The following is a 27,770-nucleotide window of genomic DNA, read 5'->3' on the forward strand; positions in this document are numbered from 1 at the left end:
AACCCAAACCAAACCCACTGAACCAAACCCACTGAACCAAATCAACAAACCCAGACCAGCAAACCCAAACCCACACAAACAAACCCAAACCCACTGAACCAAACCCACTGAACCAAACCAACAAACCCAAACCCACACAAACAAACCCAAACCAAACCCACTGAGCCAAACCCACTGAACCAAACCAACAAACCCAGACCAACAAACCCAAACCAAACCCACTGAACCAAACCAACAAACCCAGACCAACAAACCCAAACCCCCACACACAAACAAACCCAAACCAAACCCACTGAACCAAACCAACAAACCCAGACCAACAAACCCAAACCAAACCCACTGAACCAAACCAACAAACCCAGACCAACAAACCCAAACCCCCACACACAAACAAACCCAAACCAAACCCACTGAACCAAACCAACAAACCCAGACCAACAAACCCAAACCAAACCCACAAACCCAGACCAGCAAACCCAAACCCACACATACAAACAAACCCAAACCAACACACCCAGACCAACAAACCCAAACCAAACCCACTGAACCAAACCAACAAACCCAAACCAAACCCACTGAGCCAAACCAACAAACCCAGACCAAAAACCCAAACCAAACCCACTGAACTAAACCAACACACCCAGACCAACAAACCCAAACCCACACAAACAAACCCAAACCAAACCCACTGAATCAAACCAACAAACCCAGACCAAAAACCCAAACCAAACCCACTGAACCAAACCAACAAACCCAGACCAAAAACCCAAACCAAACCCACTGAACCAAACCAACAAACCCAGACCAACAAACCCAAACCCACAAATAAACCCAAACCAAACCCACTGAACCAAACCCACTGAACCAAATCAACAAACCCAGACCAGCAAACCCAAACCCACACAAACAAACCCAAACCCACTGAACCAAACCCACTGAACCAAACCAACAAACCCAAACCCACACAAACAAACCCAAACCAAACCCACTGAGCCAAACCCACTGAACCAAACCAACAAACCCAGACCAACAAACCCAAACCCACAACAATAAACCCAAACCAAACCCACAAAAAACCAAACTCACAAAACCAAACCAACGAAGCCAAATCCAACCCAAAAACAAACCAACAAAACCAATCCCACAAAACCAAACCCAAACCAAAACCAAACTACCAAAACCAAATCACCCAAACCAAATCCACTAAACCAAAACCAAACATACAACACCTGAACCAAATCCAACCCAAACCCACAAAAACAAACCCAAAGCAAACACACAAACCCAAACCCACAAAAAAACAACAACCAAAACCAAACCTACAAAACCCAAACCAACAAACCCAAACCCAAATCCAAACCAAACCCACAAAACCAAACCCAAACCAAACCCACAAAACCAAACTCAAACCCAACCCAAACCAAACCAAAACCAAACCAACAAACCCAAACCAAACCCAAACCAACAAACCCAAACCCAAACCAAACCCACAAAACCAAACCCACAAAACCAAACCCACACCAAACCCACAAAACCAAAACCAAACCCACACCAAACCCACAAAACCAAACCCAGAACCCACAAACCCAAACCCAAACGAAACCCAAAACCCACAAAACCAAAACCAAACCAAAACCAGACCCACCAAAAAACAACAACCCAAACCAAAACTTAACCAACAAAACCAAACCCACAAACCCAAACCAAACCCACAAACCCAAACCAAACCAACAAACCCAAACCAAACCCACAAACCCAAACCAAGCCAACAAACCCAAACCCAACCCACAAAACCAACCCAAACCAAACCCAAACCAACAAACCAAAACCAAAACCAAACCCACACCAAACCCAAACCAACAAACCCAAACCCACACTAAACCCAAACCAAACCCACAAACCCAAACCCAAACCCACAAACCCAAACCAAACCCACAACGCAAACCCAAACCAAACCCACAAACCCAAACCACCAAAACACAACCAAGACCAAAAAACCCATACCCAAACCAAACCCACACCAAAACCAACCCCAAACCAAACGCTTTTTGAGCTTTAAAGTAATAAAAGCAGTTTAAAATCCTTTGGTTAATCTCTGCCACAGTTGTGCTTTAAGATCTTTCAGAAGCAGTCAGCAAGTAGCCATTGGCCAGAAGTTACTGAAAGGGATTTTTCAGTGGTTTGAGCTTGAGGAGGGCAGAGTCAGACTGGAAATTGGGAAGAAATTCCTTGCAGTGAGGGTGGGGAGACTCTGGAACAGGTTGCTCAGGGAAGTGATGGCTGCCTCCTCCCTGGAGGGGTTCAAGGCCAGGCTGGATGAGGCCTTGAGCAACCTGGGCTGGTGGGAGGTGTCCCTGCCCATGGCAGGGGGTTGGAACTGGATGAACTGTAATGTCCCTTCCAACCCAAACCATTCCATGAATCCATGTCTCACATGAGGGACTTCTCATAAGGGTGTCTAGCAATAGGACAAGAGGGAATGGTTTGAAGCTGAGGCTGAGCAGGGTTAAACTGGAGGTGAGGAAGAAGTTCCTCAGTAGGAGGGTGCTGAGACTCTGGAACAGGTTGCCAAAGGAGGCTGTGGATTCCCCCTCCCTGGAGGTGTTCAAGGCCAGGTTGAACAAGGCCTTGAGCAACCTGGGCTGGGAAACCTCTAGGGGGAAGTTTCCCTGCCCATGGCAGGGTGGCTGGAACTAGATGACCTCTAAGGTGCCTTCCAACCCAACCCACTTCATGAGTTTGACCATTCCTAGCCACTGGAAAGCTGCCCAAGCACCATTTGCTGTTGTCTAGGTGAGTGCAGCAGGGGAAAGTCATCTCTGTGCTGTGAGAGGATGGCTGTCCTCAGGTTTAACCCACACTGAGGAGGTGGGAGGGTGTGGAAGAAGAGGACTCTTACGACCTTATGACCTTTGCCTTCTTGCACTGTCAGGAGGTGGGAGGGTATGGAAGAAGTTGACTGTTACGACCTTTGCCTTCTTGCACTGTAAGGTCTGAACCACTGAAATAGTTCATCCCAGCTATCCTCTTTAAAGAGGACAGGCTTTAGCTGGGCAATAAGCTGCTCAAGCCACACAGGCTCATGATCTGCCTCTAGCTTGCTCTGCAGGTTGGGTACAGCTGAAAATCACAACTGCTTTGGGGGTAATGCTGCGACCTGCAGCCAGAAGTGAAGCACAAAGTGAAAGCCACTCAGGACTCAACTCTTGGACACTTGGAAGGAACTAAAAGAGGATGAGACTAAAAACATTCAGATAATGATCCTCCCAGAACTCTATCCAGCAACAATCTATTCCTTCCTGTTCCATGGAAATAACCCAACACTGTCAGATGTGAAGGTGGCCATCCCCACTGCCCCCCCTACATTTTATTTACAGCTTCTACTAACTGACCTACTTATTTGAACTTGGGAAAGGATAAATCAGGACAGCTCTTGGCCAGCTGCCTCCCCAGCTCCTCAGTATTTACTTAGCTTGCCACTTAGCAGGAAAGGAGCAGAAATTCTCTTCCTGTCCTCATGCTACAGAAAGCCCCAAACCACCCAACCAGCTTGGGCTAAAGCACAGTATGGCCTTGGCAGTGCTTTGCTCTCCCTGTCCCAGAAGGCACACAGCACAGGAGAAGAGCCTTGAGGCATTAGTATAATCCACCCAGGTTAAAGTAGGAAAGCTAAAATTATTTAATACATTTTAAGCCCCCAGGACAGTAAATGGTGTGCTGCTAGGAAGCAATCCTGGCTCAGAATAGGCCTCTTTTTGAATATGCTGGGTTTACAGCTAATAATTGCCAGCAATGGGGCTCACTGAAGGCATTCTCACCCTTGCCTCTCCTTCAAGAGAGTCCCCACTTCATGGATGCTGAATCATAGAATTAAGCAGGTGGGAAATAACAGCATCACAGAAACATTCAGGCTGGGAAAGACCCTCAGGGTCACCAAGTCCAACCACTGACCCTGCTCTGCAAGGCTCACCCCTAAACCATAGCCCCAAGCACCACATCCAAACCACCTTGAAGCACAGCCAGGCTTGGGGACTCCACCAACTCCCTGGGCAGCCTCTGCCAATCCCTGACCACTCTGGCTGGGAACAAATGTTTCGTACTGTCCAGTCTACCCCTGCCCTGCTGCAGCTTGAGGCCATTCCCTCTTGTTCTGCCACTAATCACCTGGGAGAAGAGACCAGCACCAACCTCTCCACAACCTCCTCTCAGGGAGCTACAGACAGCCAGGAGGTCTCCCCTCAGCCTCCTCTCTTTCACACTAACCAGCCCCAGCTCCTTCAGTTGCTCCTCATCAGATTTCTTCTCCAGGCCCTTCCCAGCTTCCTTGCCCTCCTCTGCCCTGGCTCCAGCACCTCCAGATCTCTCTGCCATTGAGCTGCCCAACTCTGGACACAATACTGCAGCTGTGGCCTCCCCAGAGCTGAGTCCCAGGGGACAATCCCCTCCCTGCTGCTGCTGGACACAGCATTGCTGATCCCAGCCAGGAGGCCTTTGGCTTTCTTGGCCACCTGGGCACACTGCTGGCTCCTCTTCAGCTCTTCAGCTGCATCAGCACCCCCAGGTCCCTTTCTGCCAGCAGCTTTCAGCCACACTGCCCCAAGCCTGTAGCCTTGCTTGGGGTTGTTGTGCCCCAAGGGCAGGACCTGGCACTTGGCCTTGTTGAGGCTCCCTTCAGGCAGCCTGTGCCAACCTCTGACCATTCTGGCTGGGAAAAAAAGGTTTCCTAATATCCAGTCTAAACCTACCCAGCCACAGCTTGAGACCATTCCCTCTCATTCTGTCACTAATTACCTGTGAGGAGAGACCAGCTCCAGCCTCTCTACAATCTCTTTTCAGACCATCAAGTCCAACCTTCAGCATAGCTGAAGTGCTTCTGAGCCTTAGAGGTTATGGCTGACCAGGCAAGCTGAAACCATGGATGCCCACCAAGGAGGAGGGGACCCTGGAAATAACTAAGAACTCATCAAAATGGTCAGACTGCAATTTCTGATCCCTCACTCTGACCATGGATTGGCTATCCAGGAAGGAAGAACTCAGAACTGCCTGCTTGGGAAAGACCTTCAGATCATAGAGCCCCCAGCCATAACCTAACAGCTCCCTGTGCACGACTCTTAGGCCATGTCCCTGAGCTCCTCCAAACACCATGCAAACACCTGCAGGGATGGTGACTCCACCACTTCCCTGGACAGCCCAGTGCAGTGCCCAGTGACCCTTTTGCTGAAGAAACTTGTCCTAATATCCATCCTAAATGCCCCTGCTGCAACTTGAGGCCATTTCCCCTCACCCTATGCCCCTGCTGCAACTTGAGGCCATTTCCCCTCACCCTATGCCTCATGAGGGTGGTGAGACTCTGGATTAGGTTGCCCAGGGAGGCTGTGGCTGCCTTCTCCCTGGAGGTAGAATAAACCTGTTTGGAAGAGACCTTCAAGATCATTGTGTCCAACCCATCAACCAATCCAACCAACCTAAACAACTAACCCATGGCACCAAGCACCCTACCCGGGTGTTCAAGGCCAGGCTGGATGAGGCCTTGAGCAGCTGAGTCTAGCTGAGAGGTGTAGATCACAGAATCACAGACTGTTAGGGGTTGGAAGGGACCTCAAGAGCCCATCCAGCCCAACCCCCCTGCCAGAGCAGGAGCACCTATACCAGATCACACAGGAGGATGATCTCTGAAGTCCCTTCCAACCTAAGCCATTCCATGAGTCTATGAATGTGGAATGCCTCAGTTACTGCTCAAAAGCTTTTTCATTCCTTTTGCTTAAAACTGCACTGTTTACAGCAGGGAGTTTCCATGGTCACCAGGAGAACACCAGTTCCCAGAGCCAACCAGTCCATTACTCATGCTGTAACGTGCAGCATGGGGAGCTCCTCCAGCACTGCCTGCCACCAGAGCTCAGCAGTTCCCATCAGTCTGGGAAAAGACCACATTTCCCACAGGAATCAAAGTATTTCCCTTAGCAACAATAAATCCATGGAAAACAAGCAAACAAACAAAGATACAAGGCAGTAGTTAAAAGGCTTGGCTGTAAGGGCACAGAAGTCACAGAATCACAGAGGCACAGAATTACTGAGGCTGGAAGAGACCTCTGAGATCCAGCCTGTGACCCAGCACCACCACACCAACCACACCATGGCACCAAGTGCCACAGCCAATCTCTCCTTAAACACCTCCAGGGACAGTGACTCCACCACCTCCCTGGGCAGCACATCCCAGTGGCTGATTCCCTGTCCCTGAGGAAGTGCTTCCTAGCATCCAACCTAACCCTCCCCTGGCACAGCTCCAGGCCATGCCCTCTCCTCTTGTCACCAGGTGCCTGGGAGCAGAGCCTGACCCCCACCTGGCTACAGCTTCCCTTCAGGGAGTTGTAGAGTGTGGTAAGGTCCCCCCTGAGCCTCCTCTTCTCCAGGCTGCACACCCCCAGCTCCCTCAGCCTCTGCTCCTCAGCCTTTCCCTCCAGTCCCTTCCCCAGGCTGGTTGCTCTCCTCTGGACCTGCTGCAGCACCTCAAGATCTTTCTTGCAGTGAGGGATCAGAATCACAGAACTGTCAGGGCTGGAAGGGACCTCAATGGTCATCTAGTTCCAACCCCCCTGCCATGGGCAGGGACACTTCCCACTAGATCAGGTTTCCCAGAGGCTCATCCAGCCTGGCCATAGAAACTTCCAGGGATGAGGCTTCCACCACCTCTTTGGCAGCCTACCACACACCTTAGGTTCAGGCCCGTTGGCTTGCTTGGATCTGGTCACTCAGCATGCTAGCTTCCCACTAGGAGTTCAGCTGCAGAGGAGCACCAGTGCCTCACCTACCCATCAACAGAATCAGAGTATTAGGAATTGGAAGGGACCTCCAGAGATCATCCAGTCCAATCCCCCTGCCAAAGGAGGATCACCCAGGGCAGGTCACAGGAACACATCCAGGTAGGTTTCTAATGTTCCACCTCAAGATGAGGAGAAACTTCTTTGGTGTGAGGGTGCTGGAGCCTGGAGCAGGCTGCCCAGAGAGGTTGTGGAGTCTTCTGCTCTGGAGACTTTCCAACCCCACCTGGAGCAGGGAAGTCATTGTGCCCCTGTACTCAGCACTGCCCAGGCCACACCTTGAGTCCTGTGTCCAGTTCTGGGCTCCTCAGTTTAAGAAGGACATTGAGAGACTTGAAGGTGTCCAGAGAAGGGCAATGAGGCTGGGGAGGGGTCTGGAGCACAGCCCTGTGAGGAGAGGCTGAGGGAGCTGGGGTTGCTTAGCCTGGAGAAGAGGAGGCTCAGGGGAGACCTTCTTGCTCTCTCCAACTCCCTGAAGGGAGGTTGTAGCCAGGTGGGGGTTGGTATCTTCTCTCTAGCAACCAGCACCAGAACAAGAGGACAGAGTCTCAAGCTGTGCCAGGGGAAGTTTAGGCTGGAGGTGAGGAGAAAGTTCTTCCCAGAGAGAGTTGTTAGCCGTTGGAATGTACTGCCCAGGGAGGTGGTGGAGTCCCCATCCCTGGAGGTGCTCAAGAGGAGATTGGAAGTGGCACTTGGTGCCATGGTCTAGTCATGAGGTCTGTGGTGACAGGTTGGACTTGATGATCTTCGAGGTCTCTTCCAACCTTGGTGATACTGTGAGACTGTGATACCACTAAACTCTGTCACCTCTACAGCTTCTCCAACACCTCCAGGCATGGGGACTCCACCACCTCCCTGGGCAGCCTCTCCCAACCCCTCACCACTCTTCCAGCAAAGAAATCTTTCCTCCTCTCCAACCTAACCCTCCCCTGGCACAGCTTCAGCACATTTCCTCTCCTCCTAGCTCTGCTTACTTGGCAGAAGAGACCAACCCCAGCCTCACTCCAGCCTCCTCTCAGGGAGCTGTGGAGAGCAATGAGGTCTCCCTCAGCCTTCTCTTCTGCACACTACACAACCCCAGCTCCCTCAGCTGCTCCTCACCAGCTCTCTTCTCCCAACCCCTCAGCAGCCTCAGTGCTCTTCTCTGGACACCCTCCAGCCCCTCAGTGTCTTGTTTGGAATTAGATGTCCTGTTTCCTTCCCATGGAAGAACAGTTTATCACTTCCTGAATGGCAAAGCTGCTTTAGCTGGCCAAGGGTGATTGGATTTCTTCTTGCTGTACAAAACCCTGCTCAAACCACTTCCCCCACACACATTACTGGAAGGGCAAATTAATGCCATTCTATAGTTCTGTTTTGCCTCCTTAGCTTCATTCCTTATCAGCTGTTAATGACTCCCCAGAACATCCCTAAGTGGGACCAAGGGCACTACTCCATGCACTTTTGCACACCAAGAGCATACACATCCCTGCTTTGTCACTGTCCAGAAAGAGACTGAGCCAGTCTGAAGCATCCAGCTCTGGTGCCCCCAGCAGAAGGACACAGAGCTGTTGAAGAGACTCCAGAGGAGGCCACAAAGATGATCCAAGGGCTGGTGCAGCTCTGCTGTGAGCACAGGCTGAGGGAGCTGGGGGTGATCAGCCTGGACAGGAGAAGATTCCAGGGGGACCTCAGAGCTGCCTTTTAATTCCTGAAGGGATCCTTCAGGAAGGCTGCAGAGAGACTTTTGCTGAGGGTGCCCAGAGACAGGACAAGGGGGAATGGTTTGAAGCTGAGGGAGAGCAGGGTTAGACTGGAGCTGAGGAAGAAGTTCTTCAGTAGGAGACTCTGGAATAGGCTGCCCAGAGAGCCTGTGGCTGCCTCCTCCTGTGGCTGCCTTCTCCTGAACCTCCCCTGGGGCAGCTTGGAACCATTGCCTCTGCTCCTGGCCCTTGACACCAAGGAGCAGAGGCTGTCCCCTCCTCACTGCAACCTCCCTGCAGGGAGCTGCAGAGAGCAAGGAGGTCTCCCTCAGCCTCCTCTTCTCCAGCCTCAACACTCCCAGCTCCCTCAGCCTGCCCTTTCATAGAATCATAGAATCAATAAGGTTGGAAAAGACCTCAGAGCTCATCAAGTCCAACCTGTCACCCAACACCTCCTGACAACTAAACCATGGCTCCAAGTGCCACATCCAATCCCCCCTTGAACACCTCCAGGGATGGGGACTCCACCACCTCCCTGGGCAGCACATTCCAATGGCTAACAACTCTCTCTGGGAAGAACTTTCTCCTCACCTCCAGCCTAAACCTCCCCTGGCACAGCTTGAGACTGTGTCCTCTTGTTCTGGTGCTGGGTGCCTGGGAGAAGAGACCAACCCCAGCTTGCAGCAGAGCTGCTCCAACCCCCTGATCATTTTTGTTGCTGCTGCTCTCTTCTCTCCCTCCCTAGTTCCCTTGCCTACCACATTCCTGGGAGCAATTCCCCCATAATTTGAGTCATTTGGTCATTTGAGTGCAGAGCTCAGAGATGCTCCTGCAGTTCCATGTTTGAATTTGTGATGGATCACTGCATTTGCACTTTACACACTCTGGGCCCATTTCTGCCTCTGGAAATGCAGGATGCATTTGGCAATTCACAATGAACTGCAGCCTTGGTCAGCTTTAATCTTTGCAATTCAAATACAGTGCAATTACATTGCAGATTGGTACTCCAAGCTTCTCCAGGTTAGGAAAGGAAAGGGGGAATGCCAACAGCACCTCTCCTGTGAGGACAGGCTGAGAGAGTTGGGGCTTAAAAGCAGCCCTGAAGAAAAGGCCTTGGGGGTGCTGGGGGAGGAGAAGCTCAAGAGGAGCCAGCAGTGAGCACTTGCAGCCCAGAGAGCCAAGCAGAGCCTGGGCTGCAGCAAGAGAAGTGTGGCCAGCAGGGCCAGGGAGGGGATTCTGCCCCTCTGCTCCACTCTGCTGAGACCACAGCTGCAGCTCTGGGGCCAGTTCTGGAGCCTCTGTGCCAGGAAGGCTCTGGAGGGGCTGGAAGGTGTCCAGAGAAGGGCCATGAGGATGAGCAGAGGGCTGGAGCTGCTCTGCTCTGGAGACAGACTGAGGGAGTTGGGGTTGTGCAGGCTGGAGAGGAGAAGGCTCCCAGGAGACCTCATTGTGGCCTTCCAGGATCTGAAGGGGGCTCCAAGAAAGCTGGGGAGGGACTTTTGAGGGTGTCGGGGAGGGATAGGACTGGGGGGGATGGAGCAAAACTAGAAGTGGGGAGATTGAGATTGGATGTGAGGAAGAAGTTGTTCCCCATGAGGGTGGTGAGAGCCTGGCACAGGTTGCCCAGGGAGGTGGTGGAAGCCTCCTGCCTGGAGCTGTTTGCAGCCAGGCTGGATGTGGCTGTGAGCAACCTGCTGTAGTGTGAGGTGTCCCTGGCCATGGCAGGGGGTTTGGGACTGGATGCTCCTTGAGGTCCCTTCCAAGCCTGACAGCTCTGTGATTCTACAACAGAAATAGCCAAGCCACTGGAACACACTGCTGGCATTCCTGCACCCAGATTTTAATGTCAAAGGCCAGTACAAACAGTGCTGAGCAACAACAGACATCATCTCATTCCATCCACAGATGCTCCTGCAGCTTCACCTTCTATTTCATCTCCCATGTTAGCTTCCAAGTCAGGGTTGTGTTTGCCCCTGTGCTCTCCTCTATCCCCAAATAAACTGACTGTCTCTAAGCATTTCTCTTCCTCAAGTCAGCTCAGGGCACCTCAAATCTATGGTGACTTGGTCAGCTGGCAACTTCTGCCTCCTTATGAACTCCAGAAACTTGAAAACCCCAAACCTTTCCATCTCAGAAAGTGGCAATCACGCTCAGCTTGCCTGCCCCTGTGTGCCTACAACCTCTGTAGAGATAAGAAGCAGCCATTAGACAGAGTCCCAGACTGCACTGGCTTCCAGCCAGGGACCCTCTAAGGGCATCTTGTCCAACCCCCTGCAGGCAGCAGGGACAGCTCCAGCTAGAGCAGGCTGCCCAGGGACACAGCCAGGCTGATCCTGAATGTCTTCAGGGACAGCCCCTCAACCACCTCCCTGAGCAACCTGTTCCAGTGTCTCCCCACCCTCACTGTGCAGAACTTCCTCCTGGTGTCCAACCTAACTCTGCCCTGCTCCACTTTCAAACCATTGCCTCTCATCCTATCCCCACAGCCCCTTCTGAACAGTCCCTCCCCAGCCTGCCTGTAGGTCCCCTGCAGATACTGAAATGCAGCTCTAAGGTCTCACCAGAGCCTTCCCTTCTCCAGGCTGCACAGTCCCCATTCTTTCAGCCTGGTTTCAGAGCAGAGGTTCTCCAGCTCTCTGATCACCTTGGTGGCCCTCCTGTGGACCCAGTCCAGCAGCTCTAGGTCCTTCTTCTGTTGGGGACCCCTAGCTGGCCCCAGCCCTGCAGGTGAGGTCTCTCCAGAGCAGAGCAGAGGGGCAGGATCCTCTCTCTCCAGCTCTGGCCACACTGCTTTGGATGCAGCCCAGGCTGCCCTTGGCCTCCTGTGCTGCCAGTGTCCACTGCTGACTCCTGTCCAGCTTCTCCCCCACCAGCACCCCCAAGTCCTTCTCTGCAGGGCTGCTCTCAACCTCATCATGCCCCAGCCTGGATTGGTATCGAGGGTTGCCCCAACTTAGGCACAGGCCCCTCACTTTGCCTTATTGAAGCTCATGAGGTTCTGCTCAGCCAATCTCTGCAGCCACCTCTGACACCTCCACCTCCAGGCACTGGTGGTACCTTCTCCTGTGTGCTACTGCTCAGTAAGAACAAAGCACTCTGGGGAAGATAACTTCTCATTACTGCACCATGGCAGTCAACATCTTCCTACCTTGATCAGAATCTGTCCTCCAGCCTCTCCCAAACTGCTGCCTTGCAGACAGAAAGGCAGCACCTCCCCTGAAGATGAAGTGCTGAAATTAAGGATGGATTCCAGTTCTGAATGTATCACAGCATCACCAAGGGTGGAAGAGACCTCGAGGATCATCGAGTCCAACCTGTCACCACAGACCTCATGACCAGACCATGGCACCAAGTGCCACATCCAATCCCCTCTTGAACACCTCCAGGGATGGGGACTCCACCACCTCCCTGGGCAGCACATCCCAATGGCTAACAACTCTCTCAGTGAAGAACTTTCTCCTCACCTCCAGCCTAAACTTCCCCTGGCACAGCTTGAGACTGTGTCCTCTTGTTCTGGTGCTGGTTGCTAGAGAGAAGAGACCAACCCCTTCCTGGCTACAACCACCTTTCAGGTAGCTGTAGAGAGCAATGAGGTCTCCCCTGAGCCTCCTCTTCTCCAGGCTAAGCAACCCCAGCTCCCTCAGCCTCTCCTCACAGGGCTGTGCTCCACACCCCTCCCCAGCCTCCTTGCCCTTAATCATTAATCATTAATTTCATTAATGATAACATAATTACTTTGTCTTTCAGACACAATTTGTTCATGTTCAAGATCAAGCACCCTGTCCAGCTGGAGCAGTGCTGCTGTCAGGGATGTGTCACAGCCCATGGGGGAGCAGCCTGCCTACAGCCACACCTTGCACACACTGGCCAGCAGGACCTGCCACCGGTGCAGCTCTGTTGGCTGCTGTGAGGGTGTGGGCAGAGTCCAGGCTCCCCTGATTCAAGGGAAAACTTCCCCAAATCCCCAGGGAAGCAAATCTTCCAGCAGCCTACTTTTCTTTCTGCATGCCCTGCTGACCTCTCTGCTAATGGGGTTACCCTGGGGCTGCCACCGAGGTCAGGGCAAATGACACCCCTGAATAAGCACAAAGCCAGGGAGGGCATGTTATGTAATTCAGCTTTGTGCTCTGAACCCCTGAACTTCCTGCAGCACACTGCTTGAGCCCTCTGCAAGCACAGGGAGACAAGCAGGCAGCCTCTGAAGGACAGAGGCAACCCAGCCCTGCCTTTATTAACAGAGGAAATCTGGGCTGCCACTTCCCAGCCACAGACCTCATCAGAACTCCACCAAGGAAGCTTCCTCTGTCACCCAAGCATGTAAGAGCTGGCTTGGGAACAACCAGAAAGGAAGCAGATGACAATGTCACAAGGCAAAGGAAAGCAGCTCCAAGGAGAAAGGCCTTGGAGTGCTGCTGGGCAGCAAGTTCTGCATGGGACAGCAATGTGCCCTGGGGGCCATGAGAGCCAATGGCATCCTGGGGTGCAGCAAGAGAAGTATCATAGTATCACAGTATCATTCAGGGTTGGAAGGGACCACAAGGATCATCTAGTTCCAAGCCCCCTGCCATGGGCAGGGACACCCCACACTACATCAGCCTGGCCAGAGCCTCATCCAGCCTGGGCTTAAACACCTCCAGGGACAGGGCCCCAACCACCTCCCTGGACAACCCATTCCAGGGCTTCACCACTCTCATGGGGAAGAACTTCCTCCTCCCCTCCAGCCTGAATCTCCCCACCTCCAGCTTCATTCCATTCCCCCTAGTCCTATCACTGCCTGAGATCCTGAGCAGTCCCTCCCCAGCCTTCCTGTAGCCCCCTTCAGATCCTGGAAGGCCACAATGAGGTCACCTGGGAGCCTTCTCTTCTCCAGACTGAACAGCCCCAACTCCTTCAGTCTGTCCTCACAGGAGAGGTGCTCCAGCCCTCTGCTCATCCTTGTGGCCCTGCTCTGGACACCTTCCAGCACCTCCAGATCCCTCTTGCAATAGGGGCTCCAGAACTGGACACAGTACTCCAGGTAGGGTCTCACCAGGGCTGAGTAGAGGGGCCAGCAGGGCTGGGGAGGTTCTGCTACCTCTCTGCTCTGCCCTGCTGAGACCACAGCTGCAATCCTGATGAAAAAAACTAGAAATGGGGAGATTGAGCTTGGCTGTGAGAAAGAAGTTGTTCCCCATGAGGGTGGTGAGAGCCTGGCACAGGTTGCCCAGGGAGGTGGTGGAAGCCTCCTGCCTGGAGGTGTTTGCAGCCATGCTGGCTGTGGCTGTGAGCAACCTGCTGTGGTGTGAGGTGTCCCTGGCCATGGCAGGGGGTTGGAACTGGCTGAGCCTTGAGGTCCCTTCCAGCCCTGACAGTTCTGTGATTCTATGATTCTAAACCCCCAAGCTCATCCAGAACAATCTTCAGCCCAGCACTGAAGGGTCACCACTAAACCATGTTCCTAAGCACCAGCTCCACACACTGCTTGAACACCTCAAATCTATGGTGACTTGTTCAGCTGGCAACTTCTGCCTCCTTATGAACTCCAGAGACCTGAAAACCCCAAACCTTTCCATCTCAGAAAGTGGCAATCATGCTCAGCTTGCCTGCCCCTGTGTGCCTACAACCTCTATAGAGATAAGAAGCAGCCATTAGATGTTCACAGAGTCCCACACTGCACTGGGTTCCAACCAGGGACCCTCTAAGGGCATCTTGCAGGCAGCAGGGACAGCTCTAGCTAGAGCAGGCTGCCCAGGGACACAGCCAGGCTGATCCTGAGGAGAATCATAGAATGGTTCAGGTTGGAAGGGACCTCAAAGCTCATCCAGTTCCAAGCCTCTGCCGTGGACAGGGACACCTCCCACCAGCCCAGGCTGCTCACAGCCTCATCCAGCCTGGCCTTGAACCCCTCCAGGGAGGAGGCAGCCACAGCCTCCCTGGGCAACCTGTACCAGAGTCTCACCACCCTCACTGCAAAGAGTTTCTTCCTAATCTCCAGTCTGTATCTGCTCTCCTCAATCCATTGCCTCTCATCCTGTCATGAGCAACCCTTGTCAAAAGCCCTTCCCCAGCTTTCTTGTAGGACCCTGGCCTAGGTGAGAAGCACTCCTGCCCATGGAGTAGATGATCTCTAGAGGCCCTTCCAATCCAAGCTGCTTCATGATTATTCTGTATTGCCAAAGATGGATGAAGTGATTAAGCAGCCACCCCCTCCCCACCAGAAAATCCAAGAGAAAGGCAAATGCAGGAGCCAGTGAAACTCTCTGCAGCTTTTTACAGAGCTAGGAGTTTGTTCCTTTTGCCTTCTGCCTCAGATGCCCACTCACAACCTCAAATTACTAACACAACACAATGCCAAATTGAAGGCAGAAAGCCTCACAAATGACTTCTGCAGGCTTATTTGGAGCACTTGGAAGGGGTTGGCAGAGGGACTGGGAGGGAATCTCAGAGGCTGATAGGGGCACTGACTACACTCAGTGCAAAACTGAAGTCAGAAAGCCTCACAAATAACTTCTGCAGTTGTATTTGGAGCACTTGAGTGATAGGGAGGCTGGGAGGGAATAGCAGAGGGTGCCATGGGCACTGGGAGGGGTTACTGGGTGAGTGAGAGGTATTAGGAATGCTGGGAGGAGAACTGGGGGAAATGTTATGTAAGGTAGAAGTAATCCTGAAAGCTGAAGTGGTTTGAATGCTGCATCTGTTCCTTTGCAGGGCACACAGTTACAGTTCTGTCAGCTGCCATTCCTGCACTGGCATTTGCAGAGGGGGTTTCAGTTGATACACATCTCCCCTGTGCAGCCAGGGCTTCAGTGAAACCAGGGCAGGTCCTCAATGTCTGCAGCACAGGGCTGTGGCACACGGACACAGCCTCCATCAGTCAGCAAACTGGAAGCATGATCCCAGAGTACCACTTTCACAACAGCACACAGCAAGCTGCTCCTCCAGACAAACTGGTAGTGAAAGCATGGAGGGGAGAGAGGTTCCACTCCTTTTATTCCTGGTGATTTCCACACTGCAAGACGATAGAATCACAGAAGCCTTTGGCTCAGTAATGACCTTTAAGCTCACCCAGTCCAACCATTCTCTAACTCTGCCCAGGCTGGGGCTAACCCATGGCCCTCAGCACCACAGCTCTGCCTCTTGGAAACACCTCCAGGGATGGGCATTCAACCACCTCCATGGGCAGCCTGTGCCAGTGGTTGAAAACTCTTTCAGGGAAGAAGTTTCTTCTAAGATCCAACCTAAACCTCCCCTGGTGCAATTTGAGGCCATTTCCTCTCACCTATGAATGGGTAAGAGTGAGCCCCTGGGCATTCTCCTTACAGGGTCACCAGTAACAGGCATCTCAAAGCCAATCACAGCTGCCAGCATAGGAGAGAATAGAATAGAATAGAATAGAATAGAATAGAATAGAATAGAATAGAATAGAATAGAATAGAATAGACCAGACCAGACCAGACCAGGTTGGAAGAGACCTTCAAGATCATCCTGTCCAACCTATCACCCAACACCACCTAATCAACTAACCCATGCCACCAAGCACCCTATCAAGTCTCCTCCTGAACACCTCCAGTGATGGTGACTCCACCACCTCCCCAGGCAGCACACTCCAATGGCCAATCACTCTCTCTGTATAGATCTTCTTCCTAACATCCAGCCTGAATCTCCCCTGGTGCAGCCTGAGACTGTGTCCTCTTGTTCTGGTGCTGGGTGCCTGGGAGAAGAGACCAACCTCCACCTGGCTACAACCTCCCTTCAGGGAGTTGGAGAGAGCAAGAAGGTCACCCCTGAGCCTCCTCTTCTCCAGGCTAAGCAACCCCAGCTCCCTCAGCCTCTCCTCACAGGGCTGTGCTCCAAACCCCTCCCCAGCTTTGTTGCCCTTCTCTGGACACCTTCCAGCAGCTCAACCTCCTTCCTAAACTGAGGAGCCCAGAACTGGACACAGGACTCAAGGTGTGGCCTAACCAGTGCAGTGTACAGGGGCAGAATGACCTCCCTGCTCCTGCTGGCCACACTCTTCCTGATGCAGGCCAGGATGCCCTTGGCCCTCTTGGCTGCCTGGGCACACTGCAGGCTCATGTTCAGCCTACCATCAACCAGCACCCCCAGGTCCCTCTCTGCCTGGCTGCTCTCAGCCACTCTGACCCCAGCCTGTAGCACTGCCTGGGGTTGCTGTGGCCGATGTGCAGCAGCTGGCACTTGGATGTGTTCAGTCTCCTGCCCTTGGCTTCGATCTCTACCCCAGGGAGACACACCATGTATGGCAGGAGTTTTTTCCCTCACTACAATCCCAGCCTGCTCCAGCAACACACCTACACTTCTAAGTAACCTCAAACTTCACACACTCTCACAGCTCTTTGTTGGGGAAGGGGAAGGGATCCATAGCCTCACGCCTGGCAGCAATGGCCTTTATTTCCTGACAATCCCAGCACAGACAATGTTATGGGCAAGACTTGGGACTCAGTGAGGTCACTGAAAAACCCTAAAGTCATCTGCTGAGCATGGCATCCTGCCAGCATGGCCAGGTTGGTGCCTGGGCCCGGGGTTTGATGACATTCTGCCGGTCGGGCAGAGCAGGCAGCGCGCTGGCAGCGTTGTGTAACCGTACGTGATGGGGGTTACAGAAGGACACTCTTACTTACCCTGGAATTACATTTCATGGCTTGCTTTATTCCCCAGCAGGGGAATCCTAATTTCTGACACAGAAATAAACTACCAGGACAAAACAGGGATGTGTTTGCTTAGCAAAACCAAAGCAAGCCAGCAGCAGAAGACACCGAAGGTGAACAGCTTCACCCCACAGTGTAGTGCAGCTGGTTAGAACTCCAGAGGCTTTCTGAATGCTGCCAAAGGATGAGGGCTGCACTGCCCAGAAGAATGCCTAACAGTCACAGAGCACTGAAACACACAAGCCCAGAAATCAAACTGTGATGAAAATCAGCCATCCCCTCCAACTCTTTAAAAGTTCTACTCCTTGACCCCATGCCCTGCAAGCCGCACCGAGCACACAGCACACGCTGAGCACGGGGGAAAGGCAGGTGGCAAAAGCAAGCAAAAGCAAAGCCTAAGGTCTGAACTCTTCCTAAGAGAGGTCCTTCCAAATCCTGATGCTCCAGTCAATGTGCTAGGTTTGGTCTTAATTCATAGGAATCATCTAAATAATTGCAACAAGCATTTGAAATTCCACCCTCCCCTCCCCCCCCCCATCTGCCTCACATCTCAGTCTAATTAAGTGGAAATTTAAGAGAGAAGCATGTTCTCATATATATAGAGATGAACAAACCAAAACAACCTTACAAAACCTTTGTTCCACCTTTTGTACTTACCCAGGACACATTTTTAGCCTTGGGTGTTTTTGGCATGGCAACATGCAAGGCTGAGATGACCAACAACAGCCCCACCAGCATGGGAAGTGAAATGGAGAGGTAGTCCAGGTGCCTCTTCTTACCCCAGGGTGTGCAGTCCCTCAGCCTGGCTGTCACAGGCACACTCAGCATGTGGTCAGGTAACAAGGAAAAAAGTCATTTTCGCCTTCCCAGTCTCCAACCCAGTCAAAGAGAGACAAGCCTCGGTGAAAGCCTTGCCTCCAGCAGCAGCTGCCTGGAGCTCTGCACACCCATCAAATCCAAGCGCGGCTCTTCTCTTGCAAAAGTTACAGCTGAAAGCCAAAGGACTTGCTCTCACGGATGCTTCAGGCTTCCACCGGGAAAGCGCAGAGCCCACTGAGCCCCGCACGCTGCAGCCAGGCAGCCGGTGCCCCACCGAACCCGCAGCCAAGCACCCAGCCCGCGGGAGGCCGGAGCCCGGCGCTGCGGCCGCCCTCCTTCGGAGGATGCCGCCCAGCCGCCCCGCTGCTGCCCGCGCCGCTTAACTGCTGCTCTGCCTGAATATTTCACAAGCCCGGCACCTTCCGGGCAGAACCAGGCTCTCGATGTCAATAAATAATGCAGACCAACAGGTTGCAGAGGTCCCGGCGGCGCCGTGCGGGGCGGAGGGCAGCGCTCGATCAGCGCCCGCCGCGGCTCGGGGCGCAGCCGCCGGCACGGCAGGGCAAGCGACGGCAGAAAATCACTCCCCGCTCGTTTCCCTTTGCTCCTCTGCCCTTCTGTCCCTTTACTTTTACCTCCTGTCAATCTAGATTACCAAGAGCGGATCCAGGCTAAATTTTGCAACTATCAGTAGTGATTAGAGTGAGTTGATTGCAATCGGATTATCCGGGCAGACCTCTGCTCCCTCGCTCGGCAGGCGGGCCGGGACCGTTCCAAAGCGCTCCCGCCTCGGTGCCCAGCGGGAGAGCATCTGGAGCAGTCCATTGTAAGAGCAATGCCGCGGCCAGCTCAGCCCTCCAAGAGATGCTGGGCTGAGCAGCTGCGGGGGCTGCCAGGGGAGGGTTTCACACCACCTCCAGCTGGGAGAGTTTGCTACAGACTCACTGATGAGCTTGAACAAGGCCAAGTGCCAGGTCCTGCCCTTGAGTCACAACAACCCCAAGCAAGGCTACAGGCTTGGGGCAGTGTGGCTGAAAGCTGTTGGCAGAAAGGGACCTGGGGGTGCTGCTGGACAAGCAGCTGAAGAGGAGCCAGCAGTGTGCCCAGGGGGCCAAGAAAGCCAAAGGCCTCCTGGCTGGGATCAGCAATGCTGTGTCCAGCAGGAGCAGGCAGGGGATTGTCCCCCGGGACTCAGCTCTGGAGCACCTCTCCTATGAAGATAGACTGAGGGAGTTGGGGTTTTTCAGTCTGGAGAGGAGAAGGCTCCCAGGAGACCTTCTTGTGGCTTTCCAGTATCTGCAGGGGGCTCCAGGAAAGCTGGGGAGAGACTTTTGAGGGTGTCAGGGAGTGAGAGGACTGGGGGGGATGGAGCAAAACTAGAAGTGGGGAGATTGAGATTGGCTGTGGGGAAGAAGTTGTTCCCCAGGAGGGTGGTGAGAGACTGGAACAGGTTGCCCAGGGAGGTGGTGAATGGTTTTGAAGGCCAGGCTGGATGTGGCTGTGAGCAACCTGCTGTAGTGCGAGGTGTCCCTGGCCATGGCAGGGGGGCTGGGACTGGCTGATCCTTGAGGTGCCTTCCAACCCTGACAGATCTGGGATTCTGTGAACTGAACAAGTAAGGGGAAAAGATGACCAAAAAAAAACAAACAACAGCAAAAATGTGCAAAATTCAGGCAGGTGCAGCTGACAGCAGCATGAATGTGGCACACAGATGCAGCCTGCATTCTAACACCATTTTTCTGGGACCTCTCTAACTAATAATGTAATATTTAATACCTACTCAGGATACAGACCTGGATTATACCCCCAGGATCATCTGGCACCTTCCACTCATTATTTAATGTATCTGCACAGGGTTCATAATTCCACAAATTCAATTTGTGGATGCTCCACAATCTGGTTGTGGGTATTAAAGGAACATTAAGGTCTTCTCCAAGGTGACAGCACAAGATCTGATTCTGCTGAAAGAAACCAGAAACTGCTCAGCCTGTTGAGGACAGAGAGAAAAGCGGAATCCAAGAGTTTTCCAGTGGAAATAACCACCCAAGATCAAAGTCATGCCAGGCTCCTGCAGATGTGGAGTCCATGCTGGTGAGAGGAACAGTTGGACACAGCCTCCTGTGCACAGCTGCAGACAGCTTTTTAGTAGATCCACCTATTAGCAGTAAATTGTCCTAGGCTCCAGGGGCTGCAGCACCTCCCACTGCTGGCTCAGTCACCACCATCATGAACTACAGCTGTGAAATGGATTTGGCTGGAAAAGCCCTTTCAGCTCATCCAGGCCAACCATTCTATACCTCCAGCAAGGCTGGGGCTAACCCATGGCCCTCAGCACCGCAGCTCTGCCTCGTGGACACCTCCAGGGATGGGCATTCAACCACCTCCCTGGGCAGCCTGTGCCAGGGCTTGAGAGCCCTTTCAGGGGAGAAGTTTCTTCTAAGATCCAACCTAAACCTCCCCTGGGGCAACTTGAGGCCATTCTCTCTCATCCTAGAACTTCTTATCAGTGAGAAGAGGCCAACCCCCACCTGGCTCCGGCCTCTTTTTATGGAGCTGCAGAGAGCAATGAGGTCTCTCCTCAGCCTCCTTTTTTGCCGACTAAACAACCTCAGTTCCCTCAGATGCTCCTCCCCAGACACTTCACCTTCTCTGGACCCACTGCAGCCCCTCTGCAGATGTGTTTTGAACCTTTCAGTGAAAACTACCAAGAGCAATGTTAAACTACAAGGCCACATGCACACTTCCTATTAGTTGCATACCCCAGGCAAGCAGGAAAATCTCAAGATTAACAGCCAGGTGTATTCACATCTCTGACTGTCTTGCTAAACTACATAGAATCACAGACTCACAGGACACACCTGCCTGGAAGAGACCCCCAGGCTCACCCAGGCCAACCCCCACCCAGCACTGCAGGCTCAGCACCAAACCATGGCCCTAAGCACCAGCTCCACACACTGCTTCAACACCTCCAGGGATGGGGACTCCAGCACTGCCCTGGCCACAACATTCCAAGGCCTCAGAACCCTTCCAGGCAAGAAAGATTTCCTAGCAGCCAGCCTGAACCTCCCCTGGGGCAGCTTGCAACCATTGCCTCTGCTCCTGGCCCTTGACACCCAGGAGCAGAGGCTGTCCCCTCCTCACTGCAACCTCCCTGCAGGGAGCTGCAGAGAGCAAGGAGCTCTCCCTCAGCCTCCTCTTCTCCAGCCTCAACACCCCCAGCTCCCTCAGCCCCTCCTCTAGCCCAGGGGCTCCAGGCCCTTCTCCAGCCTGACTGCCCTGCTCTGCACAGGCTCCAGCCCCTCAGTGGCCTTCCTGCAGGGAGGGCCCAGAGCTGAACACAGCACTCCAGCTGTGGCCTCCCCAGTGCTGAGCACAGGGGGATGATCCCCTCCCTGGCCCTGCTGCCCACCCTGCTTCTGACCCAGGCCAGGATGCCTTTGGCTTTCTTGGCCCCCTGGGCACTGCTGCCTCCTGCTCAGGGACTGCCACCCAACACCCCCAGGTCCCTCTCCCAGCTGCAGCTTTCCAGCCACACATCCCCAGGTCTGGAGCTCCCCATGGGGTTGTTGTGAGCCAGGTGCAGGACCTGGCCCTTGGCCTTGTTGAACTTCCTCCAATGAGCCTTGGCCCATGGCTCTCACCTGTCCAGGTCCTGCTGTGAAGCCTCCCTAGCCTCTAGCAGCTGGACACAGCCACCCAGCCTGGTGTCATCTGCAGACTCACTGAGGGAGCCTCAGTGCCCTCACCCAGATCATTGATAAAGACATTAAAGAGGACAGGTCCCAGAGCTGAGCCCTGGGGGAGACCACTGGGACTCCTTGGGCCTGGCCATCAGCTAGTTTGTTATCCAGTGCACAGAACAATCTGGGCTACAGAGCCTCCAACATGTTGTAAGTGTTGTCTACTATGGCATCCATGCTCACCAGTGGGGCACATTCTTCATTGGATGCATCTTTACATGAATCATGTATCAAAGATATCTGTTATGACTTCTGTTGTTGGTTCTGGCCACAGAATCTCTCAGCAGCAAGCCCTTAGCTTGTTAGTGTAGTTACTGCTGATAGAACAGGTTAAGGGAAGCAGAATGGCAAAAAGAAGCTCAGGATTTCTGCAGCACCCCTGGGGTGGTTTTACCCTGTCTGGAGAAGCTGCTCCACCACCAGGAGAAGGTTTGTTCAGATACCTGATAGGCCAAATGCTGGCTGAAACAAGGCAGAGGAAACACCTCTGGTTCAGTTGTAACCCCAGAAGGACCTCAGGGAACCACTTGAGAGAGTCCAGCACAGAGGCACAGAGCTGCTGCAGGCAGTGGAACATCTCCCTGGGAGGCCAGGCTGAGGCAGCTGGGGCTTGGAGCAGAGGAGCCTGAGGGCTGCCCTCAGTGCTGGGGATAAAGATGTGCAGGGCTGGAGCCAGGCTCTGCTCAGGGATGGCCAAGGACAGCACAAGGGGCACTGGGGGCAAGCTGGAGCAGAGGAGGTGCCATGGGAACAGGAGGGAAAACTTTGTCCCTATGAGGGTGCTGGAGGCCTGGAGCAGGCTGCCCAGGGGGGTTGTGGAGTCTCCTGCTCTGGAGCCTTTCCAAACCCCCTGGATGTGTTCTGTGTGACCTGCCCTGGGTGCTGCTGCTCTGGCAGGGGGTTGGGCTGGATGGTGTTCTGAGGTCCTTTCCAACCCTTAATGCTCTGTGGTGCTGTGATGAACCCCACACCTTCCTTCCATTCTGGCAGAAGTGGGGAAGGGGAAGGGACTTGGTGGTTATTTAACAAAAGGAGGAACAGAGAGGGCCTGCCAGAGGTGAGTACTGCCAGAGTTCTTGGCTTCATCCTAAAAGACCTGGAAGAGCTCCTTCTGTTCAAGTACTGAGTGACTGTACCTTTAGGACAAACAGAGGCTTTGGGCTCTAGGGGAGTCCTTACAAAGTTTTGCTAGTCAAGGTAAGACAAATTAGAGCTGAGAGTCAAGGAGGATGTTTTGTTTGGCATTGGTTTGAGCACACAGAATTCACATCTCTGTGAACAAAGTCATTGCAGAGGCCTTCTGAAGGTCATTCCTAGGCTCTTCTACTTGAACATTACATATATAACCTCAGCAGGTTTGCTGATGACACCAAGCTGTGTGCTGCAGCTGACAGCTGGAGGGAAGGATCCATCCAGAAGGACCTGGACAGGCTGCAGAGCTGGGCCCACAACAACCTCAGGAGGTTCAACAAGACCAAGGGCAAGGTCCTGCAGCTGGGTCAGGGCAATCCCAGGCACAAATGCAGGGGTTTGGACTGGATGAGCTTTCAAGGTCCCTTCCAGCCCCTGACATTCTGTGACTCTGTAAGCACAGCCTCTCTTACACCAGCACCTCCAGCACTGTCATTGGTGTAGGAGGCATGAGAGCAGCTGTGACCTCAGACAGTGTGCTAGGAAGCAGCAGCTTGGTCCCACACAAACAAGCTGGAAAACAGCTGGCCCTCGACTTTCCTCCTTCAGAGTATTAGCTCAGCTCCCAGAATCTGACGAGCAGCAGCTGCTGATGGCTTGCCAGATGTGCTCAAGTGAAATGAACTGCATTCAGGCCCTCACACAGCAGAATGGAGAAATGCTGCATTTTTCCTCCAAGGAGAGAATTTCCTGCCTCTGGGATGCACTGGCACCGTTTGCAGTACAGATCTATTCCTACTGCAAATCAGTCATGCATGGGAGGACAGCAGTGGTGGAAAGCTCAGCTGCTAACAAGACCAGAAGGTCAAGACACGAGCCTGCCCTATGTGAGGTTGATGGTATCATAGTATCAGTCAGGGTTGGAAGGGACCACAAGGATCATCCAGTTCCAACCCCTCTGCCATGGGCAGGGACACCCCACACTAGATCAGCCTGGCCACAGCCTCATCCAGCCTGGCCTTAAACACCTCCAGGGACAGGGCCCCAACCACCTCCCTGGACAACCCATTCCAGGGCTTCACCACTCTCATGGGGAAGAACTTCCTCCTCCCCTCCAGCCTGAATCTCCCCACCTCCAGCTTCATTCCATTCCCCCTAGTCCTATCACTGCCTGAGATCCTGAGCAGTCCCTCCCCAGCCTTCCTGTAGCCCCCTTCAGATCCTGGAAGGCCACAATGAGGTCACCTGGGAGCCTTCTCTTCTCCAGGCTGAACACCCCCAGCTCCCTCAGCCTGTCCTCACAGCAGAGCTGCCTCAGCCCCCTCACCACTTCCATGGCCCCTTTTTTCTGCCTGTAAGGCTGGCATGTCTCAAAGGCCACAGACAGCTTTTCTGCTCAGCACTCAATACCAGCCTCACAACAACAACTGTGGGCAAGCTTTTGGCCATGAAGACAGAGAGATTGCCTTTGAATGCAGCCAGATTGCAACCACGAGTGGCTACAGAGCTGGCAGAGCAAAGCCACTTCTGTGATCTCTGCCTGGACCCCAGGTAAGTGGAGCTGCTTCTGGAAAGAGGTTTGATCTCCTCTGTGGTGACTCCATTTGGTCTCTTCTCCCAGGCACCCAGCACCAGAACAAGAGGACACAGTCTCAAGCTGTCCCAGGGGAGGGTGATGCTGAATGTTAGGAAGAAGTTCTTCCCAGCAAGAGAGATTGGCCATTGGGATGTGCTGCCCAGGGAGGTGGTGGAGTCATTCTCCCTGGAGGTCTTTAAGAAGAGCCTGGATGGCTTGGTGCCATGGTTTAGTTGATCAGATGGTGTTGGGTGATAGGTTGGACTGGATGATCTCAAAGGTCTTTTCCAACCTGGTTAATTCTATTCTATTCTATTCTATTCTATTCTATTCTATTCTATTCTATTCTATTCTATTCTATTCTATTCTATTCTATTCTATTCTATTCTATTCTATTCTATTCTATTCTATTCTATTCCATTCCATTCCATTCCATTCCATTCTATTCTACTCTACTCTACTCTACTCTACTCTACTCTCTTCATTTCTCTCTGTCAAGCAGTTCTTTGCATCCATGTCTGAGGTTTCCAATCTACAGTTCTTTGGCACTTTCCTTTCAGGTTTACAAGGCTCATTTCATCCAGCTGAGGATCAGAGCTCTGAGTGGGGTCAGCTCCTTAACCCTGAGTACCTGCAGAGAAGCATTATCAGATGATTCCTTACTTAGCTCTCTGGAGCCAAAGCAATCCCAAAAATGACTATAAAATAAGGGGAGATGTTTTGGTCTAACCACCACATTTACAAATTCACAGCTGAAGGAAGAGTCCTCAATACAGGAAGGACATGGACCTGATGGAGGAGGTCCAGAGGAGGGCCCCAGCAATGATCAGCATTGCTGCCCGTCTCTTGACCCACTCCAGCACCTCAATGTCTTTCTAAGGTGAGGGCCCCAGCAATGATCAGCATTGCTGCCCTTCTCACACCCACTCCAGCACCTCAATGTCTTTCTAAGGTGAGGGCCTAAGACTGAGCCCAGTCCTCAAGGTGCAGCCTCACCAGTGCTCAGTACAGGGGGGACAATCCCTTCCCTTCCCTGCCCCTGCTGCCCACACCATTGCTGATCCAGGCCAGGATGCTGGAGGCCTTCTTGGCCACCTGGGCACACACAGCCTCATCTTCAGCTGCCTGTTGATCAACACCCCTAGGTCTTTCTCTCCCTTGCAGCTTTCCAGCCACTCTGTGCCAGGCCCTGGGATGCTGTGACCCAAGTGCAGGACCCAGCATCAGGTGGCCACAGAGATTCCACACGCTGGGTAATAATGAGTCCATCATCAGTAAATTTGCAGATGACACCAAGCTGGGGGCAGGATTTGATCTGCTGGAGGGTAGAGAGGCTCTGCAGAGGGACCTGGACAGGCTGGACAGATGGGCAGAGGCCAAGGGCAGGAGATTGAACACATCCAAGTGCCAGGTGCTGCACATTGGCCACAACAACCCCAGGCAGTGCTACAGGCTGAGGTCAGAGTGGCTGAGAGCAGCCAGGCAGAGAGGGACCTGGGGGTGCTGGTTGATGGTAGGCTGAACATGAGCCTGCAGTGTGCCCAGGTGGCCAGGAGGGCCAATGGCATCCTGGCCTGCATCAGGAAGAGTGTGGCCAGCAGGAGCAGGGAGGTCATTCTGCCCCTGTACACTGCACTGGTTAGGCCTCACCTTGAGTCCTGTGTCCAGTTCTGGGCTCCTCAGTTCAGGAAGGAGGTTGACTTGCTGGAAGGTGTCCAGAGAAGGGCAAGAAAGCTGGGGAGGGGCTTGGAACACAGTCCTGTGAGGAGAGGCTGAGGGAGCTGGGGTTGCTTAGCCTGGAGAAGAGGAGGCTCAGGGGAGACCTTCTTGCTCTCTACAACTCCCTGAAGGGAGGTTGTAGCCAGGTGGGGGTTGGTCTCTTCTCCCAGGCAACCAGCACCAGAACAAGAGGACACAGTCTCAGGCTGCACCAGGGGAGGTTTAGGCTGGAGGTGAGGAAGAAGTTTTACACAGAGAGAGTGATTGCCCATTGGAATGTGCTGCCTGGGGAGGTGGTGGAGTCACCATCACTGGAGGTGTTCAGGAGGAGACTTGCTGGGGTGCTTGGTGCCATGGGTTAGTTGTTTAGGTGGTGTTGAATTGGTTGATAGGTTGGACACGATGATCTTGAAGGTCTCTTCCAACCTGGTCTATTCTATTCTATAATCAATTGCCATGCCTTTTTCAGCTCACAAGCCAGACAGGGCAGCAGCAATCCATGGATGCAGTCTGAAAGCAGTGGTCTGACTAAGCCTTTCCTTATTTAGCTGCAGGGGACAAAGTATCCATGGATTATATTTACTTACTGACACTGGGCTGGTGCTGGGCTGCACTGCTTCAGCACTCTTTAAACAGTCTGGGAGAAAAAGAGGACTACAAAGCAGGAGATTAACTGTGCAGCATGGCTTCTCTCTTTCTTCTGATCTGGAGGAACTTTTGCTACACTTAATACTGATTAGGCAGATAATTAGGCTTCTGAGTCTTCTGCCAGGCTTGCAGGGGGGCAAGTCTTGCACAAAAATGATGCTGTCAGAGACAGCAAGCCAGCCAGTGGCAGCAGAATCTGTGTCTCCCAGATTAATTCCATAAAAGCATGAGGAAGAGTGCATTATGTAATAGCTCAGCTCACAATTACAGCTGGGAACAGCTGAACAGAGCCACTGGGAAAAGCACTAGTAAGGAAAATCATGGAACTGTCAGGGTTGGAAGGGACCTCAAGGCTCAGCCAGTTCCAGCCCCCCTGCCATGGCCAGGGACACCTCACACTACAGCAGGTTGCTCACAGCCACATCCAGCCTGGCTGCAAACACCTCCAGCCAGAAGGCTTCCACCACCTCCCTGGGCAACCTGTGCCAGGCTCTCACCACCCTCATGGGGAACAACTTCTTCCTCACAGCCAATCTCAGTCTCCCCACTTCTAGCTTTGCTCCATGCCCCCAGTTCTGTCACTCCCTGGCAGCCTCAAAAGTCCCTCCCCAGCTTGCTTGGAGCCCCCTGCAGGTACTGGAAGGCCAGTAAGAAAGGCTCCTGGGAGCCTGCTGCTCTGCAGACTGCACAACCCCATGAGTGAAACAAATGAAAGCAGTTTTAACAGGGGGAGTTTCTGGAAGAAGTGGAACAAGAAGAGCAATGCTGAAGTGCATTAGGAAGTGTGTCAAGCACTTTGAGGGAGGTTCCCCTCCCCCTCTGCTCTGCCCTGCTGAGACCTCACCTGGAATATTGCATCCAGTTCTGGGCTCCCCAGCTCAGGAGGGACAGGGATCTGCTGGAGAGAGTCCAAGGGAGGGCTGCAAGGATGCTGCAGGGACTGCAGCACTGCCTGGGGAGGAGAGGCTGAGAGCCCTGGGGCTGTTCAGTCT

The 27,770-nt window shown here is 53.1% G+C and overlaps 1 protein-coding gene across 3 annotated transcripts in view; it reads right to left on the reverse strand.

Annotated features, from left to right (window-relative positions):
* CACNB2 (calcium voltage-gated channel auxiliary subunit beta 2) overlaps window positions 1-27,770 on the reverse strand; it is a 344,461-nt gene that overhangs the window by 189,647 nt on the left and 127,044 nt on the right. Inside the window, exon 1 of one of the 3 annotated variants that reach the window (XM_068146357.1) lies at window positions 17,803-18,556. The exons of the other annotated variants lie outside the window; for them this stretch is intronic. Within the exon in view, the coding sequence (XP_068002458.1) occupies window positions 17,803-17,973 (171 nt within the window). The 5' untranslated portion in view covers window positions 17,974-18,556. Of the gene's footprint in view, window positions 1-17,802; window positions 18,557-27,770 lie in introns of those variants that run through there. 3 annotated transcript variants of the gene reach the window in all.

The sequence above is a fragment of the Melanerpes formicivorus genome, unplaced genomic scaffold (assembly GCF_026170545.1).
Source record: "Melanerpes formicivorus ecotype bairdi unplaced genomic scaffold, bMelFor1.0.p_v2 SCAF_13, whole genome shotgun sequence".
NCBI lineage: Eukaryota > Metazoa > Chordata > Aves > Piciformes > Picidae > Melanerpes > Melanerpes formicivorus.